This window comes from Pipistrellus kuhlii, unplaced genomic scaffold (genome assembly GCF_014108245.1).
Source record: "Pipistrellus kuhlii isolate mPipKuh1 unplaced genomic scaffold, mPipKuh1.p scaffold_m20_p_13, whole genome shotgun sequence".
Taxonomy (NCBI): Eukaryota; Metazoa; Chordata; class Mammalia; order Chiroptera; family Vespertilionidae; genus Pipistrellus; species Pipistrellus kuhlii.
In genome coordinates this window covers 46,558,520-46,575,356 of record NW_023425438.1, presented here as the reverse complement: position 1 = coordinate 46,575,356, position 16,837 = coordinate 46,558,520, and the positions used below count along the sequence as shown (strand labels likewise).

The following is a 16,837-nucleotide window of genomic DNA, read 5'->3' as shown; positions in this document are numbered from 1 at the left end:
TTACCCACACAATTCCTGGGTGGGGCATATGCCCTGACCAGGAATTGAACCGTGACCTCCTGGTTCATAGGTCCACACGAACCACTGAGCCACACCAGCCAGGCTTAAAGAACTCAAGGCGGGCTTTTTCGAGGGACACTCACTCTCTGGGTGGATCTGGAGGAGAAAGGGCATGGACTTAGCAAGTGGACTGTGGCCTAAGCAAAAGGGAATGCAGGTCGTGAAGGTCAGTTCCCAGGGGCAGGGGCATCGATTCAATTATTCGATCAGATCTAACAGGGTCCTCCTAGCAATTTTCAGTGTTGGGAAGAGGAAAAAGTCTAGGTTTATTAAGCATCTATCACTTGCCATTCATTATAGGATCTATTTTAAACTTCCCACTTAGCTTTATGCCCATTTCACAGACAGGGCACACGGAGGCTCCGGAACCAGGAAGCACAGCAGGTAAGTAGCCAAACTGTTCGACTCTTTCCACTGCACCGGTGTACCTGCCCGCCCCTGGCTCCCCTGGGGTGCCAGCCCAGAGGACCCTACTTTTAATGCCAGCAGTCTGGCCGCTGAGACACTCCGACACCAGCTGCCCCCTTCCCAGACTGCATGTCTTTGAAGAGAACATTTAACTTTGCGTTTCTGTGAAGAGAACGTGTAACTTCCCCTCTTGCTCTGGTCCAGAAACTCTGAGCACACGCACTGATTTCGTTTCACTGCTCACACCGCTTCCTCCTGTGTGGGGCCTGGATCTCTGAGTGGCTGCTGACCGGCCCTGGACCGGGCCGGCCTGTGTCCAGGACAGGGGCCAGCCCTGGCTGAGCGGCCACGCGTGTGCAGCTGTGTAACTGGTGCTCACTTCCTCCCGGGGCCCACGCGGGCCCCGCCGCAGCCTTCTGCGTGGCTCAGAGGGAAGGGAAGCTCCCGGGCTCGGCCTCGGCTCCCTGCATGGCCGTGGGCAGGTCACCCGAGCCTCGGGCCTTAGTTCCCTCCTCTGGGAGGTGGGCGAGTTGGACCAGAGGAGGCCAGGGCCCTCTGATGTGTTGTGTGCAGGAGGGTGGCCCCTGGGTGCAGGCAGGACCTCCCTTGTCACTGCTGCCCCCCGAGGGCCCGGCAGGAGACTGGCGGACGGAGGGATGGACGGACGGTGATGGTCGGGGGAGGGAGGAGAAGCCGGCCGGGCACACTGAAGGGCTCAGCCTGCAGGACACAGTGTGGACTCGGATACCACGGGCACAGGATTCCAGTTCCCCATCGGAGGTGAAAGAAAAAACAACGCATTCAAGGCAAGGAAAAAGGCCAGTCAGGGGAGGAGGGATAAGTCCCTGCAGAGGCGGGAACCCCACCCGGGAGAAGTGACTAACCCCGCGGAGGCTGGCGCGGGCAGACGGCCTGCCTGAGGCTGGTGAGTGCAACAGGCCGGCGGGTGGCCTCCAGTGGCCCTGCTCCGGTGGATGCCGATCCGGGGGAGGGGGGCAGCTGGCTTAGCCCCCAGGGAGGACCCCCCCCCCGCCCCGCCCCGCCCCCCGGCTGGGGTGGACTTCGGCTCCCCGTGGGTGTCTCTGGAACCCGCGGGCCACATTGCCAACAGGGTCGGAGCGGGTGGGGCAGGTGGGTGGGGCAGCCCAGGGAGCCAGAAGGAAGTGAGAGGCCGGGGTGGGGCAGGAAGGGAGGACGCGGAGCCTGGAAAGTAGAAGCGGAATCGGCGCTGCGGAAAGGTGACGGGCTGGCCGGGACCCTGGCGGGCGCTGGGCTGGCTGCCAGGGTCGGAAGGAGCCGCTGGGGCTGGGAGCCGCTGTGTCCCGGCAGCTTTCTGCCAGGCGCCGCGCCCCGCCTGGCGGGAGGAGTGATGGGTGGGATCAGGGTCCTGATGGGGAACTCCTGCACGGGGCGGGGGCTTGTCCTGGGTGTGAGTGCTGGCGACAGCCTCCCGCCGGAGGCCGCCTCCCCGAGTGGCTGCACCCCAGAAGGCCCTCGCCGGCTGGAAATGCTCTCAGACTAGAGGGCACCCCTGTCCCTAAGACCGCACTGAGGGGTGACTGTGGAGTGGCTGGGGAGGGGCCCCAGCAGGCCAAACATTTGAATTCCAGATCCTGCGGAGGACCTGCGGGCTGCCTGGGGTGTGGGAAGAGGAGGGGATGAAGGGGGAGGGGTGAAGGGGGAGTTGGGAGGGGGTCCTATTGGTATGGGGTGGAGTGGGGAGGGAGTACACCGCCCAGGAGCGGTGAGAGAGAAGGCAGCTTCCCGAACGGGGTGTGTGTGTGTGTGTGTGTGTGTGTGTGTGTGTGTGTGTCTGGAGTTTGGGGGAGTGTTTCGGGGAGTGGTTGGGGGAGTGGTGGGGACTGCTCCGTTCCACAGGAGGGACACCCTGGGCCTGGGAGGCCAAGGGGCCTGTTGGGGGTCAGTGGAATCAGGGAGCAAGGACACAGCAGAGGACTTTTGTCTTTTGACAGCCTCCAGGCACTGCCTGAAATGTAGGCATAGCAGCAGCCCCCGCCCCGCTCCAGGGCATGCCCTCCCACGCCGACCCGACCCGGGATGGCTGACTGGGTCCCTGCTCCAGCCTGCCTCACTCTGCTCAGCCCTGCGCTCTCAGCTCCGTCTGGTCCGATAGCTGGAGCCCCTGCAGGGCGGCATTCAGGTTCCTTCTAAGGCTGAGGCCCTGAGGCCCAGGATTCTGTGCCATCCCCCACCCAGGGCCGTGTGTCTGCGCTCCCACTGGCTGTGGTGGCTCCCTGCTCATGGCCCCTCCAGGCAGAGCAGGGCCACAGGTTGTTCTTCATTTCTGCCCCACCACCCCCATCCTGCCCGGGGGTAGAGCCTTCGGTGAGGAATGCAGGGCCCTCAGGCCCGTCCCTCCTCTGGCTGAGCCACAAGGCGGTCAGGCCGGCTCTGAGGGAGCCTACGAGCGGGACTGAAGCGTGTGGCCCCGGTGCGAGGGCTGGGAGAACACCTCCGAAGGCCCGGCCACCAAACGCCCTGGAAGCTCCTGGGACGTGATATGGGCAGGGCGTGGGTGCAGGGGCTGTGATGGGCAGGAGGCAGGAGGTGCCCACTGAGGAGGCTCCAGGGACCATGGGCTTGGGCAGAGGGATGGGAGGGAGCAAGGCCGATGTGAGGTGGGCCTTGCCGGTGAGGCCGGAGCAGCAGGCTGGGGGGCGGGGACCTGAGGGGTCAGCGGGTGTCAGCTCTGACCGGGTGCCCGAGGGGCACCTGGAGTCTCTCAGTCTGGTTTGAACTGGTCTGCTAGGTGGCCTGTGACGCTGGGATTTTTTTTTTTTTACAGCCTTCCAGGTGATTCTGACGTGCAGGCAAGTGTGAGGCCCAGGTCTGGGCGGCTCACTGGCTGCGTCAGAATCGCCTGGGACATGCAACGTGCTGGTGCACGGCCCCCTGCGGACCTGTGGGACCCAAGTCTCCCGCCTGGGGCTTGGGCATCCCTGTTTTTTGTTTTGTTTTTAATATTCTTATTGATTTCCGAGAGGAAGGGAAGGGGAGAGAGAGGGAGAGAGAGAAACATCAGTGATGAGAATCATTCATCAGCTGCCTCCTGCACGCCCCTTCTGGGGATGGAGCCCTGACTTCCTGGTTCATGGATTGATGCTCACAACCATTGAGCCACACAGGCTGGCAGGCCACCCCCGTTTGTATAAGATCCTGAGGTAATCCTAACGCGCAGCCACGGTGGAGAGCCAGGGTGAGGACGGAGCAGGCGGCCTTCCCGGGGCCCGTGGCTGCCTGCTTTTGGGCTGTGGCCTGAGCTCTCAGATCCGTATCTCAGGGTGAAAAGCAGCAAAGCTGAGGTGGGTCCTCTGGGTCACACCATCTCTGTTCCACCCCGGCCCCACCCCCCACCGGCGAGGGCCAGGGCAGTGGCCTCGCCGCCTCAGGCCTGAGTCACAGGCCGCAGCCTGTTGCAGGGGATGTGGGCACAGCATGTGACTCCCTGTGGGGACAGAGAAGTGTTACAGGTTCCTGCTCCAGCCTCCCGCTCACTGCCGCCCCCCTGGGGGGGAAGTGTGGTTCCAAAAAATGCCTTCAGCTGTGTGGCAAGTTAGAGTGGAAAAGGAAGTCATCATCTACCTGGGCTCTCCCTCTGAGCCCCTGCTCTTCGGGCCCCTCCACCAGAGACTTTCCTCTGCTTTCCCAGCCCCCAAGCGTCTCCTGATGGTGCCCGTTTGCCTCTTCAACCAAGTGGCCCAGTCGGTTGAGCATCGTCCTATATACTGAAAGGTTGCAGGTTCGATTCCCGGTCAGGGCACATATCTGGGTTGCGGGTTCGATCCCAGGTTGGGCATGTATAGAAGGCAAGCAATTAATGTTCTCTCACACATAAATGTTTCACCCCTCTTCCTCTCCCTCTCTCTCTCCTTCTCCTTACCCCCTCTCCTCCTCTTTCTAAGCATGTCCTCCCGTATTAAATTTTTTTTAATGCATAAATGAGTGGAACAACAAATTGAGGTTTCTCTCTCAAATCAATGTTTTTTAAAATGCTGTGTTGCAGTACTAGCTGGTGTGGGCTCTTCATTTTAAGCCAAAAGAAGAAACGCTCTAGTAATGGGAACACACGAAAGAGACAGTGCGTGAAGCTGTCGCCACTGCATTTGCATATTTGTATTATTTTTAAAAGAATGTTATTAATTGATTCAGGGGGAAAAGAGAGATTTATTGTTCCACTTATTTATGCATTCATTAGTTGATTCTTATATGTGCCTTGATCCAGGATTGAACCCAAATCCTTGGCACATCAGGATAACGCTCTTTTTAAAAAAGTTGATATATGTTTAAAGTGCTTGCCTTTAGCATTTTTTCCCTTGAGTAATTTTTGTCCCCAAAAAGTTGCAGTTCCCGACCTACAGAGTAGAGATGAGGTTCGTCGCTCTGGTTTGAAGGGAGCCGGATGCAGAAGTGGTGGCTGATGCTCCAGGATGGCTGCCATTTCTCAGAGCGAGTTTAGACTTAGAGACTGAGTACCTTAGAGAAGGTGCTAAGTTTAATGTTAGCTTTAGGGTTTTTCGTTTTTCTGTTTTGTTTTGTTTTGGTAGGTACCTTTTATCAGGTTAAGGAAGTTCGCTAAAACTTTCTTTCATTTGTTTATTTTTTGTTTTGATACTGGGTCAGGGCTTTGAAAGTTGTGTTTTTTGTTTTGTTTTGTTTTTAATATATTTTACTGATTTTTTTAAAAGAGAGGAAGAGAGAGGGATAGAGAGTTAGAAACATTGATGAGAGAGAATCATTGATCCGCTGCCTCCTGCACACCCCCCACTGGTGATGTGCCCGCAACCAAGGTACATGCCCTTGATCGGAATCGAACCCGGGACCTTTCAGTCCGCAGGCCAACACTCTATCCATTGAGCCAAACCAGTTTCGGCAAAAGTTGTGTTTTCTTTTTTTAATTATATTTATTTCAGAGAGGAAGGGAGGGGGAGAGAGAGCTAGAAACACTGATGAGAGAGAGACATCGACCAGCTAGCTGCCTCCTGCTGCCTCCGCAATCAATATACATGCCCTTGACCGGAATCGAACCTGGGACCCTTCAGTTCGCAGGCCGATGCTCTATCCCCTGAGCCAAACCGGTTTTGGCTGTTTTATTCTTTATACTAGTGACCCGATGCACAAAATTTGTGCACATTAAAAGGAGATTAATTAGAGGAAATAATTTAATATTGCTTTTTGCCCTTTCTCTATAATAGAAGCATCAGAGATAAAAGAAAATTAGTAGAATGTTTAAAACCTTCCTCCTGTTAGAGTCTGGGGCACACCACGGAACCCAGAGTCAAGTCCCCACCCACCCACATGCACCTCTAAATCGAGTGAGACCCAGACCCGGCCAGGCCATGCCCCCCACATTGGGTTAGATCCAGACCCAGACAGTCCCACCCTTGTCAAGTCCTGCCAGGCAGGGAGCATAGATAGCCTCTGGTTTCCAGGCCTCGTGCCAGGACGGGGGGTGTGGGTCCCCCAGCCTAGATCAGGGTGGGGGGGCGTGCCTTGAGGTCTTCCATCCAGCCCCACCAGGTAGAGGACGGCCTGAGATCCCCTATCAAGCCCTGCCAGGCAGAGGGGGGAGCATAGCCTCAGGTCCCCCGTCAAGCCCCACTGGGTGGGGGCGCGGCCTGAGTTCCCCTGACCCAGCACTAGGGGTGCACCTTGAGGTCCCGGTCAAGCCAGCCAGGCAGGGGGGCACATGGTCCCCTTGTCACCCCACACAGCCTGCTGTTCGGTTGTTACTGTGAGGGTGTGTGACCAATTTGTATTTAGCCTTTTATTAGTATAGGTTTTCTTTTTATTATTTTGGGTTTAATTTGCTTTTTGTGTGTGTGTGTGTGTGTGTGTAAACTTAAGTCATTGACTTTAGACTTTATAACATAAGCAGTTATTGCTCAGAGTGCTGCATTCCAGCCCCATGCCATGCCCAGGCCTGGAAGCAGAAGAGAGGTGTGGCTCAGTGGTCACAGCAAGGGGAAGACACTGGCCCGGCAGCCAGACACCCAGTGTCCCTAGCCACTTGCTAGCTGTGTGCCCTTGGACTTGGGCTCGCTGAGCCTCCGTTTCTTTGGTTTCTTTGCCAGCGTATGGAGCCAGGTGTACTCTCTTGTGCTCTTGGAGGTGAAGAAGCTGACAAACATGAAACCGCTCGGCCAATGTGGAGGGCCCCTTGGGACCACCGTGAAGGGTGGTCGTCATGACATCTGTAATAATAACGGCTTCTTCTCTCTTTCCAGGTCTGGAGACAGCATGTACACGCCCATCCCCCAGAGGTAGGCTGTGCACCCCATCCCCTCCCTCCCCTCCCACCCCTCCCCTCCTTCATTTCCAAGGCTGCCTCTCCTCCGTGCACCCCTCCTCCCCACATCGCGGTCCGGGCCTGCCCAGGTCTCTCTGCTCCAGGCCGCTCCCCTCTCCTCCCACAGCAGCTCTCCGTTCTCGACGTCGGTGCAGGACCCCGGCCTGTACGTATGGCGGGTGGAGAAGATGAAGCCGGTGCCCGTGGCCCCCGAGAACCAGGGCGTCTTCTTCTCGGGGGACTCCTACCTGGTGCTGTACAACGGCACGGAGGAGTTCTCCCACCTGCACCTGTGGATAGGTGAGGGAGGGCCCGCCGGGTCGGGGGCCGGGCCCCCAGGCTGGCCCGGTCTCACGGGCCTGGCCCTCCCTCCCCCCTCCCCCCACCAGGCCAGCAGTCCTCCCGGGATGAGCAGGGAGCCTGCGCGGTGCTGGCCGTGCACCTCAACACGCTGCTGGGGGAGCGGCCGGTGCAGCACCGCGAGGTGCAGGGCAATGAGTCCGACCTCTTCATGAGCTACTTCCCGCGGGGCCTCAAGTACCAGGTCAGCCCGTCCGCGGCTCCTCCCGAGCCCGCCCGCTTGCTGGTCCTCAGCCTGCAGGGGCCCGGGTGCCCTCAGGGCCGAGTCCTTCCCAGCGTCTGCCCGGTGGGATGGGTGCGGGCGGCAGGGTCCGTCTCCCGGTGGATGGGTGGGGGTGGGGGGGCAGGGTCCGTCTCCCGGTGGATGGGTGCGGGGTGGGGGGGCAGGGTCCGTCTCCCGGTGGATGGGTGCGGGGGGGGGGGCAGGGTCCGTCTCCCGGTGGATGGGTGCAAGGGGCGGGGGCAGGGTCCGTCTCCCGGTGGATGGGTGCAAGGGGCGGGGGCAGGGTTCGTCTCCCGGTGGAGGGGTGCGGGGGGCAGGGTCCGTCTCCCGGTGGAGGGGTGCGGGGGGCAGGGTCCGTCTCCCGGTGGAGGGGTGCGGGGGGGGGGCAGGGTCCATCTCCCGGTGGATGGATGCGGGGGTGGGCAGGGTCCGTCTCCCGGTGGATGGGTGCGGGGGTGCGGGGGGCAGGGTCCGTCTCCCGGTGGAGAGGTGCGGGGGGCAGGGTCCGTCTCCCGGTGGAGGGGTGCGGGGGGCAGGGTCCGTCTCCCGGTGGAGGGGTGCGGGGGGCAGGGTCCGTCTCCCGGTGGAGGGGTGAGGGGGGGGGGCAGGGTCCGTCTCCCGGTGGATGAGTGGGTGCGGGGGGCGGGCGCTGGGCCCCCCGCCAGCCCGCTGAGGCTGTGCCCTGGCTGCAGGAGGGCGGCGTGGAGTCGGCCTTTCACAAGATCTCCGCGGAGGCCGCCCCGGAGGCCGTCAGGAAGCTGTACCAGGTGAAGGGGAAGAAGAACATCCGCGCCACCGAGCGGGCGCTGAGCTGGGGCAGCTTCAACACCGGCGACTGCTTCATCCTGGACCTGGGCCAGGTGGGTGGGCAGGCGGATGGGCCGCGCTGTGGAAGGGCCGGACCGCGGACCAGGGGAGAGGGAGAGCCGCTGAGCCGCTGTGAGTCCGAGTCCCTTCCACGTGGGGCCGCTCCAGCCGTTAGAAACGTCTGTGTGTTCAGGCCAGAAACCTCCCTCTGCGGTCTAGCCAGGGGCACGCAGCTGGCCCTCCTCCTCCTAGCGCAGTGGTTGGCAAACTCATTAGTCAGCAGAGCCAAATATCAACAGTTCAATGATTGAAATTCCTTTTGAGAGCCCCATTTTTTAAACTTAAACTTTATTTTGTGGAAGAGCCACACTCAAGGGGCCAAAGAGCCACATGTGGCTTGTGAGCCGCGGTTTTGCCGACCGCTGATCTAGAGCCGCTGGGCCTCTGAGTTAGCTGCTGCCAGACCATCCATTCACTTCCTCACTCGTCCTTTCACTCAGTGAGTGTGATGGCCCAGCCCAGGCCCCACTAACTGCTTGCCCTGGGGAGGCAGCCCTGAGGCAGCCTGTCACTGCAGGGATCCATGGCGGGGTGTGCTGAGAGGCAGTGACCGTGCTGGGGGAGCTTGGGGAGGGTGGGGCTCTTACACCTGAGCCAGAGCCAATGACCAGGAAGGTGCTTCATGGAGGGGAAGTGCCGTCCCGGTGAAGGGACAGGTGAGCCGAGCACTGAGGCAGGGGAGGTGCAGACATGCCTGCCCACAGGAGGGACAGGGTGGGGACAGGAGCCATGGCATCAAAATTACTAAGGAGGGTGAGACCCAGGTCATGAGGAGTCTGACTATGGTTGGAAGAGTCTAGATCACATTTTTTTGTTTGTTGTTAAGTAGTTTATTGATTTTTTTAGAGAGAAAAAGGAGAGAGAGAGAAATATCCATGTGAAATGTTAACATCAATCGGCTGCCTCCTGCACGCCTCCTATCAGGGATCAAGCCCACAACCTGGGCACATGCCTTGATTGGGAATCGAACCAGCAACCTTTCTGCACATGGGACGATGCCCAGCCAACTGAGCCACCTGGCCAGGGCTGGACCCCATCTTGTGGTGCCAAAGATTGTGGGCAGAAATGGAAGGAGGACTAGAAGCAATGAGATGGAGGCGGGAGGACCGGCTTGAGAGGGGATGAGGGCTGTGCCTGGCAGGGGTGCAGGTAGGATGCTCAAGGATGGCATTCACCCATTCATTCATTCATTCATCCATTTTGTGCCTAACTGTGTGCCAGTCTCTGTTTTAGCACTGGGCATACAGCAATGAACAAAGCAAAACAAAACGAAACGAAACACTCATGTCCTAAGGAAGCTTACTTTCTATTCATGGGAGATAGATTATACACAAGACAGAGATGTGGAAATACATGCTGATCAGTGATCTGGAGAAAAATAAAGCAGGAGGGAGACGGGGAGGAGGGGGGTGTGTGTGGCTGGGCAGAGAAACACTTGCAGGTGTTGTCATCGCCGTGCTCAGAGAAGCCTTCTTCACCCGGCCTCCCCTCCGACAGAACATCTTCGTCTGGTGCGGTGGCAAATCCAACATCCTGGAGCGCAACAAGGCGCGGGACCTGGCCCTGGCCATCCGGGACAGCGAGCGGCAGGGCAAGGCCCAGGTGGAGATCGTCGCCGACGGGGAGGAGCCCGCCGAGATGGTCCAGGTGAGGGGACGGGGATGGGAGGCCTCTGCTGGGGAGCTGGGAGACAGGCTGTGACGAGCTGGGGGGGGCGGGAGGGGAGCTGTGATGGGCTGGGGGGGGCGGGAGGGGAGCTGTGACGGGCTGGGGGGGCGGGAGGGGAGCTGTGACGGGCTACGGGGGGCAGGAGGGGAGCTGTGGACGGGCTAGGGGGGGCGGAAGGGGAGCTGTGACGGGCTGGGGGGGGGCGGGAGGGGAGCTGTGACGGGCTGGGGGGGCGGGAGAGGAGCTGTGACAGGCTGGGGGGGCGGAAGGGGAGCTGTGACGGGCTGGGGGGGCGGGAGGGGAGCTGTGATGGGCTGGGGGGGTCGGGAGGGGAGCTGTGACGGGCTGGGGGGGAAGGGGAGCTGTGACGGGCTGGGGGGGGCGGGAGGGGAGCTGTGACGGGCTGGGGGGGCGGGAGGGGAGCTGTGACGGGCTGGGGGGGCGGGAGGGGAGCTGTGATGGGCTGGGGGGGCGGGAGGGGAGCTGTGATGGGCTGGGGGGGGCGGGAGGGGAGCTGTGATGGGCTGGGGGGGCGGGAGGGGAGCTGTGATGGGCTTGGGGGGCAGGAGGGCGGTCAGTGAGGACTGGGCGGGGGCGTCGTGGCTGCTGCTCGTGGCTAGTTCTCAGGGTGCCTCAGTGTGGTTCAGCGTAAAGCACCCCTGTGGGGGCCTGGCAGGTGGGGTGGCCTGGACCCAGCCCTCAACTGTGCTGGGTGCCTTGTGCAGGCCAGTGTGCCCCACTGAGGCCGTGTCCCTGGGCGTGACGGGTTGGGGAGGTGGGGGCCAGGGGCCAAGGATCCCTGCGAACCCAGTCTTCCCTGACTCCTGCAGGTCCTGGGCCCCAAGCCTGCTCTGAAGGAGGGCAACCCCGAGGAAGACCTCAGGGCCGACCAGACTAACGCCCACGCAGCAGCTCTGTATAAGGTGGGCGTGCGGGGCCTGCCGGGGACCAGGCAGGGGTGGGTGCCGCGGGGGCTGAGGGAGAGGAAGGCGCAGGGGGAGGTCTGGTCCCGGCAGCGGGGCGGTTTAGAGGGCTGGAGTGAGCGGAGGATGGGGGTGGATGTGGGGCCCTTCTGAGGAGATAAATGCTGCTCCACTGCCGGCCCGGTCTCGGAGAAGGACATCTGACGATGCTGAGCTTTGCTCTTTGAATCTTTGCATTTATTTGTCACGTGGCATCCACTTCATTTCCAAGTGGATTTGGGGCCCCTGGGCTGCAGCAGTGAGGGTGATGGGGGCCTGGGGCTGCCGGCCTCCCTGTCCCGTCTGCTTCCCTGGCCTGGGCCGTGGGAGGGGCTGTGGTGCAGGAGGCACTTCCTCCCCGGACCCCGGACCCTGGACCCCGGACGGAGGTTAGTTCTGTGTGCTGCGAGGAGGGTGATCCAACCCCGGGCCCTTGTAGTCTAAAAATAGCCTTTCAAACTGAGAGGTGACAAGCATTTTTTTTTTTTTTTTTATAAAAAGAATAACTATTTGGGATACACGGATGCAGGCAGAAGCCCAAATAGGGTTTCTCCTAGGGGACAAAGAAGACATTTCTGTTGGAACAGGTGTCAGTGATGCTCATTCTGAACGTTTTAATTTCTTCTTCTTCTTTTTTTTTTTTTTTTTTTTTTTTAATAATTTTTATTGATTTTTTTTACAGAGAGGAATGGGAGAGGGATAGAGAGCTAGAAACATCTATGAGAGAGAGACATCAATCAGCTGCCTCCTACACACCCCCTACTGGGGATGTGCCCGCAACCAAGGCACATGCCCCTGACCGGAATCGAACCTGGGACCCTTCAGTCCGCAGGCCGACGCTCTATCCACTGAGCCGCACCGGTTTTGGCTGAGCGTTTTAATTTTCAGTCTTTGCAGTCACCCGTCCAGTCCTCATCATACCTGCTTTCTGTGCCCTTTGCCGAGGGTTCTTTGGGACGGGCCGTGTGGGCAGCCTAAGGGTCACCTGACCTGTGGAAGGCGTGCCGTGTGTGTATGTGCCCGGCAGCTCCTCGGGGACCTCGGCTCGGGCCCGTGGGGGCGGGGCTGTGTTGACACTAACCTGGCACGTCCTCCCCAAGGTCTCTGACGCCACTGGACAGATGCACCTCACCAAGGTGGCCGACTCCAGCCCCTTTGCCGTCGAGTCGCTGATCCCTGATGACTGCTTTGTGCTGGACAACGGGCTCTGCGGCAAGATCTACATCTGGAAGGGTACGTGTCTCCACGCTGGGCTGAAGCCGGCCTGCCCTGGCCCCGCAGGCTTCCCGCTGGAGGGCCCGCTGGCCGCCTGCTTCCAAGGAGCCTCCTGGCCCCGCACCCTGGGCCTGCCCTCAGGCTCGGGGTTCTCTTTTCTGTTCCCACCCCCGAAGCCTAAAACGTGAGCATCCCCCAGGATGGCCGGAGGGCTGAGGGCCTGTGAAAACAGAAGGCTGGACACCCTCCCCCCTCCATTCTGATTCACTAGACACTAAGAGGGGGCCGGTATGGGGGGAGCCCGGAAAGCTCCCAGGAGAGGCAGGCATTTTAGGTAAATTGACTCACGCGATGCAGTGGGCAGTGAAGTGGGAGAACTTGTTTTCCCAAGAGACTGGTTGGACACAGCGGCACTGCGGTGCAGAGGCCTGTTCCTCGGTCTGACTCTGGGGTGCTGGGACGGAGCTGAGTGTCTGAGCTCCGCGTCTCCTCCGCGCCTGTCTGTTCCTGAGCCCGCCTCACCTCCCCGGCCAGGTTATAAACGTCTTGAAAACAGAACTGGATAATTTCTAGTGTCTTGATAGTCTATTTGCTCAACCCAGGGTCAGCCAAGGCCAAGAGACACGCGCAGTCCCAGCCTGGCCGGGAAGACGGAGAGGGGCTGGGTGTCCGAGGTGTGGCTGCTGCTGGCAGTAATGCTGTTGCTTCAGGGAAGGGCGGGAGCAGCAAGCGGCCTGGCAGGTTTCTAAGAGTGAAAGCGTGTGTGTGTGTGTGTGTGTGTGTGTGTGTGTGTGTGTGTGTAGTGGGCTGCCTTTTCCCTCCGACTTATGGAACCAATTGGTTCTTTCCTGTAGAACCAATTCCAAGCATGGGGGCGGGGGAGAGGCGCGGGCTGGTGTGCAGACCTCCAAGGGAGTGTAATTAACCCTGAGCAAAGAACCAGACCATTTAGGGAAGATAAACCAGAGAAGAAAAAACAAACTTGCCAGCGGGGAAAATATCAGGGTAGCTGGTCACATCACAGAAGGACACCCCACAGTAAGTTAGATAATTTGTAGCTGACTGGATAGTGGCTGGTGGCTGGTGGTGTTACCAAGCAGGGGCACTAAAGCCAGGACTATGGCACTGGGTTTTAAATATATATATATAATTTTTTAGTTTTGAAAAAAAATATGTTTTATTGATTTTTTACAGAGAGGAAGAGAGAGGGATAGAAACATTGATGAGAGAGAAACATTGAGAGAGAAACATCGATGAGAGAGAAGCATCCTGCACACCTCCTATTGGGAATGTGCCCGCAACCAAGGTACATGCCCTTAACCGGAATCGAACCCGGGACCCTTGAGTCCGTAGGCCGACGCTCTATCCACTGAGCCAAACCCGTTAGGGCTATATATGATTTTTATTGATTTGAGAGAGAGGGAAGGGGAGAGTGTGAAATAGCGATGTGAGAGAAACATTTATCAGATTGGTTGCCTCCTGTATGCACCCAGCCTGGGATTGAACCACAAACCGGTTTGTGCTCTGACTGGGAATCACACCCGTGACTTTTCAGTGCATGCTCAACCAACTGAGCCACACCGGCCAGGGCAGCACTGGCTTTTGAGAAAAGAAAAAAGGAAAGGAAAAAAAAAAGATTTATTGGGAAGACAACCAGCAAGGAGATAGGAAGCAAGCCTCATATCGCCTCCCAGAGCGAGGTTTGGGGGTAGTGTAAGGGAAGGACGGGCTGGCGTGGGGAGTGCTGGCCGGGCAGGTTTCAGTCAGAGGGCTGCACTCCGGGTCGTTCTGGACAACAGACCCTGGATTCTGAAAGGACCCAGATGATCACGTTCCAGCCAAGTCTCAGCTTTCTGGTTCCATGAGGTGGGGGTGAAACGTTGGTTGTGCAGCTCAAAATCCTCTCCTGTGCCTGCCTCGGCTGCATGACTTAACGATTTTGTTTTTTTGACCCCAGTATCATTAGAAAGAGGGTAAGGCCGCTTGAGCTGGTTCTGCAGATACAGTGTTAATGGAGGAAAGTCAACGCAGTTGACCTAAGACGTGAATCAGGCTGCATCCCATCTAGTAAATGGAATGCTGTGCAAACGGAAGGCTTCTCTGGGGGGACAGGGAAGTGAGGAGAGCGGATTATCCCAGGCCAGGGCGCCTTTGCTTAGGGGGCGGGGGTCTCATCCGGCAGACGCCTCACTAGTGCTCACCAGGAAATTCAGGACGACTGATTTCCGAATTCCGCTCCTGGGAGAGGTGGACACTGCATTGAGGCGAGGCACTGAGTCTCGTGGGGTTTACCACATGGGGTTCCATTTGGGATTGCTTGTCTTTAGCACTGGAGAGCCAACCACGGTGGACAATATTGCTGCCTTGGAAAATGCCTTAAGCTGGGGCCCATTTGTGCTAAGGGACTGCCTCCAGAAGAGAACGGATGACTGGGGTATTCCTTCTCGTAGTTGGCATCACTCTTGGGCCTGTGTCGGCTATCTGGCATTATGGGCCCCAGACTGCAGTCAGTCACACCCTTTGCCCTGGTCGGCTGTACGGTGAAGGCTTGGTAACAGAACGTGGTAGGCCCAGGAGGCTGGGGTCCTGGGGTGGGGCCATGGCTCTAATGCCACGAGTGTCCCCGGGTGTGATGGAGAGTGAATGAGTGGACAGAAGGACACTTGTCATCTGGCTCAGCTGCCAGGCTGGGAGAAGCCTTAAGGGGCTGGCTTCAAACCTCCAGAGAGCTCAGCAATCCTGTCATCTCCTGGCCCACTTGCATTAAAAGTTACTGGCAATTCTGGGAACCCCCTGAGATTTCCTCAAAAAAGAAAACAAAACAAAACAAAAAAACCGGCATGTGGGCTAGCAAGCGTTCCTGACCTTTTGAAAAATCTCCTTCCTGTGGCCCAGGGCGAAAAGCCAACGAGAAGGAGCGGCAGGCGGCCCTCCGAGTGGCCGAGGACTTCATCTCCCGCATGCGGTACGCCCCCAACACGCAGGTGAGGCGACACCCGGGCCCCGACCCTCCTCTGGGACACCTCCCTGACCTGCTGCTGCTCAGACCGGACAAGGAGGGCAGGAAAGCCTGGGGCAGGGAGGGCCAGCCCGGCCTCCCTGCCAGACCCACCCAGCGGGGAAGCCCTCCTCAATCCTTGAAAAACATAAATGTTATTTTCCAAGAGGATGTTGGGCAGCTTGTGCACTTCTAGGCCACTGTCCCAAGCTGGTACCACCCCAGCTTGGTGACCCCACGAACGGTTTTGAGGAGCTGATAAGGCTCATCTGTAATTGGTGCATCACGCAAACTGTTTGCCTACGTCCTGGGAGCAGTCCGTTTCCTCGGCCGTGGCCTGTGATCTTTCTCAGCTCTCATCTCCTTGGAGGAGCATCCTCAGCCTGGACAGCAAGTGCACCGAGGCCTGGTCCCCAGCCCCGCCCTCCCTGGTGGAGGCAGAGAGGGCATTCTTGTGAGCAAGTCTCCCCCTGCTGTCCCTGCAGGTGGAGATCCTGCCCCAGGGCCGGGAGAGTCTCATCTTCAAGCAATTCTTCAAGAACTGGAAGTGAGGGGGCCGTCTCGCTGCACACACCCCACCCCCCCCCGCCCCGCCTGCTTGCTCTTCCGCCTGCCGCCTGGTCAGTGCCGAGGTGCCCCCATGAGATGTTCAATAAAGGAGACCAGTGCTTCCCCCGCTCTCCGCCTGCACTGCTGCCCGGGCTCACTCTCCCCGCCCCACCTACTCACCTGGGCTCATTCCCATGCTGGGGGTGTGGGGCCCAGGGGATAATCTCTCCCCTCCGAGGGGCCAGCGCCGGCTCTGCAGGATTAAGGCAGAGGGGCCGGGAGTCCCCGTGGGCCTGGCCGGTACTGCTGTGAACCCAATAGGGAGTTGGCACCGTGCCAGGCTCAGGATCACTTGCAGCCAGAGGCTTCAGATCAGTCTCACGTTCCCAACCGGGAGAAGGTTGTGGCAGCCAGCTGGGGCTGCCTCTCCGTCCGAGCCAGCATTTCCTCAGCTGCCCTAATAAACCGCTGCTTCCAAGGGACGCATGCTCACCAGGCAACAGCACATCTCCCTCCTGTGCAGTCTGATCGTCACTTCGCGGCACATTGTCATGTATTACTAGGGCCCCTGAGTTGATGCTCTTGTGGCTTGGACATCAGAGGCTAGATAGCTAAATAAGGGAGAATGGCGTTGCCCCAAAGCAGTCCCATCCTGAGCGCAGGACCCAGGGGGACGACAGCAGGCAGGCTGTGTGAGTTTAGACCAGAGTGCGAGGCCTGGCCGGCCCATCTGTGCTGACCCAGCTCACCCCTGGGCCCTTGGGGCTATGTGGCTTCTGCGCTGACATGCTTGCTCTTTCCATTCTAAAGAGAAGTTCTAATCAAGTTCATCTTGTTGATTTTGTGCCAAGAGGCATAAAAAATCGGCTCCCTGGATAGCCACCTTTCTCTGCGCAGTCCTCCACCTGACAGCCCACACAGAGCATGGACCAGGGGAAAGTTTTTAAATTTTTTATTGGTATTTTACAGAGAGGAGGAAGGGAGAGAGATAGAGAGCTAGAAATGTCAACGAGAGAGAAACATCGACCAGCTGCTTCCTGTACACCCCCTACTGGGGATGTGCCCGCAACCAATGTACATGCCCTTGACCGGAATCGAACCCGGGACCCTTCAGTCTGCAGACCGATGCTCTACCACTGAGCCAAACCGGTTTCGGCCAGGGGAAAGTTTTTTAAAGAGCACGACTCGGCTATCTTGACTGGAAGCTTCAGGGATGATTT

At 58.8% G+C, this 16,837-nt stretch overlaps 1 protein-coding gene across 4 annotated transcripts; it reads left to right on the top strand.

The window, feature by feature from the left end:
• Positions 1 to 1,371: 1,371 nt before the first annotated feature.
• On the top strand, positions 1,372 to 15,746 carry CAPG (capping actin protein, gelsolin like). 4 transcript variants are annotated; one of them, XM_045580957.1, is made up of 10 exons: positions 1,372 to 1,393; positions 6,714 to 6,749; positions 6,903 to 7,075; positions 7,165 to 7,319; positions 8,051 to 8,218; positions 9,723 to 9,872; positions 10,724 to 10,816; positions 11,956 to 12,088; positions 14,966 to 15,054; positions 15,554 to 15,746. In XM_045580957.1, the coding sequence occupies exons 2-10, from the start codon at positions 6,727 to 6,729 to the stop codon at positions 15,617 to 15,619; spliced, it is 1,050 nt and encodes a 349-aa protein (XP_045436913.1). In that variant the 5' UTR covers positions 1,372 to 1,393; positions 6,714 to 6,726; the 3' UTR covers positions 15,620 to 15,746. The 4 variants fall into 4 exon arrangements, with proteins under 4 accessions (XP_045436913.1, XP_036291773.1, XP_036291770.1 ...); XM_036435880.2 differs by lacking the exon at positions 1,372 to 1,393 and adding an exon at positions 1,586 to 1,706; XM_036435877.2 differs by lacking the exon at positions 1,372 to 1,393 and adding an exon at positions 1,642 to 1,706 and having other exon boundaries at positions 6,906 to 7,075.
• Positions 15,747 to 16,837: the final 1,091 nt, after the last annotated feature.

Coding starts and splice junctions, on each gene's coding strand:
- CAPG (XM_045580957.1), top strand. CDS start 6,727: ATGTACACGCCCATCCCCCAGAG. Junction 6,750..6,902: donor TACACGCCCATCCCCCAGAG/GTAGGCTGTGCA, acceptor CTCCTCCCACAG/CAGCTCTCCGTTCTCGACGT. Junction 10,817..11,955: donor ACGCAGCAGCTCTGTATAAG/GTGGGCGTGCGG, acceptor GTCCTCCCCAAG/GTCTCTGACGCCACTGGACA.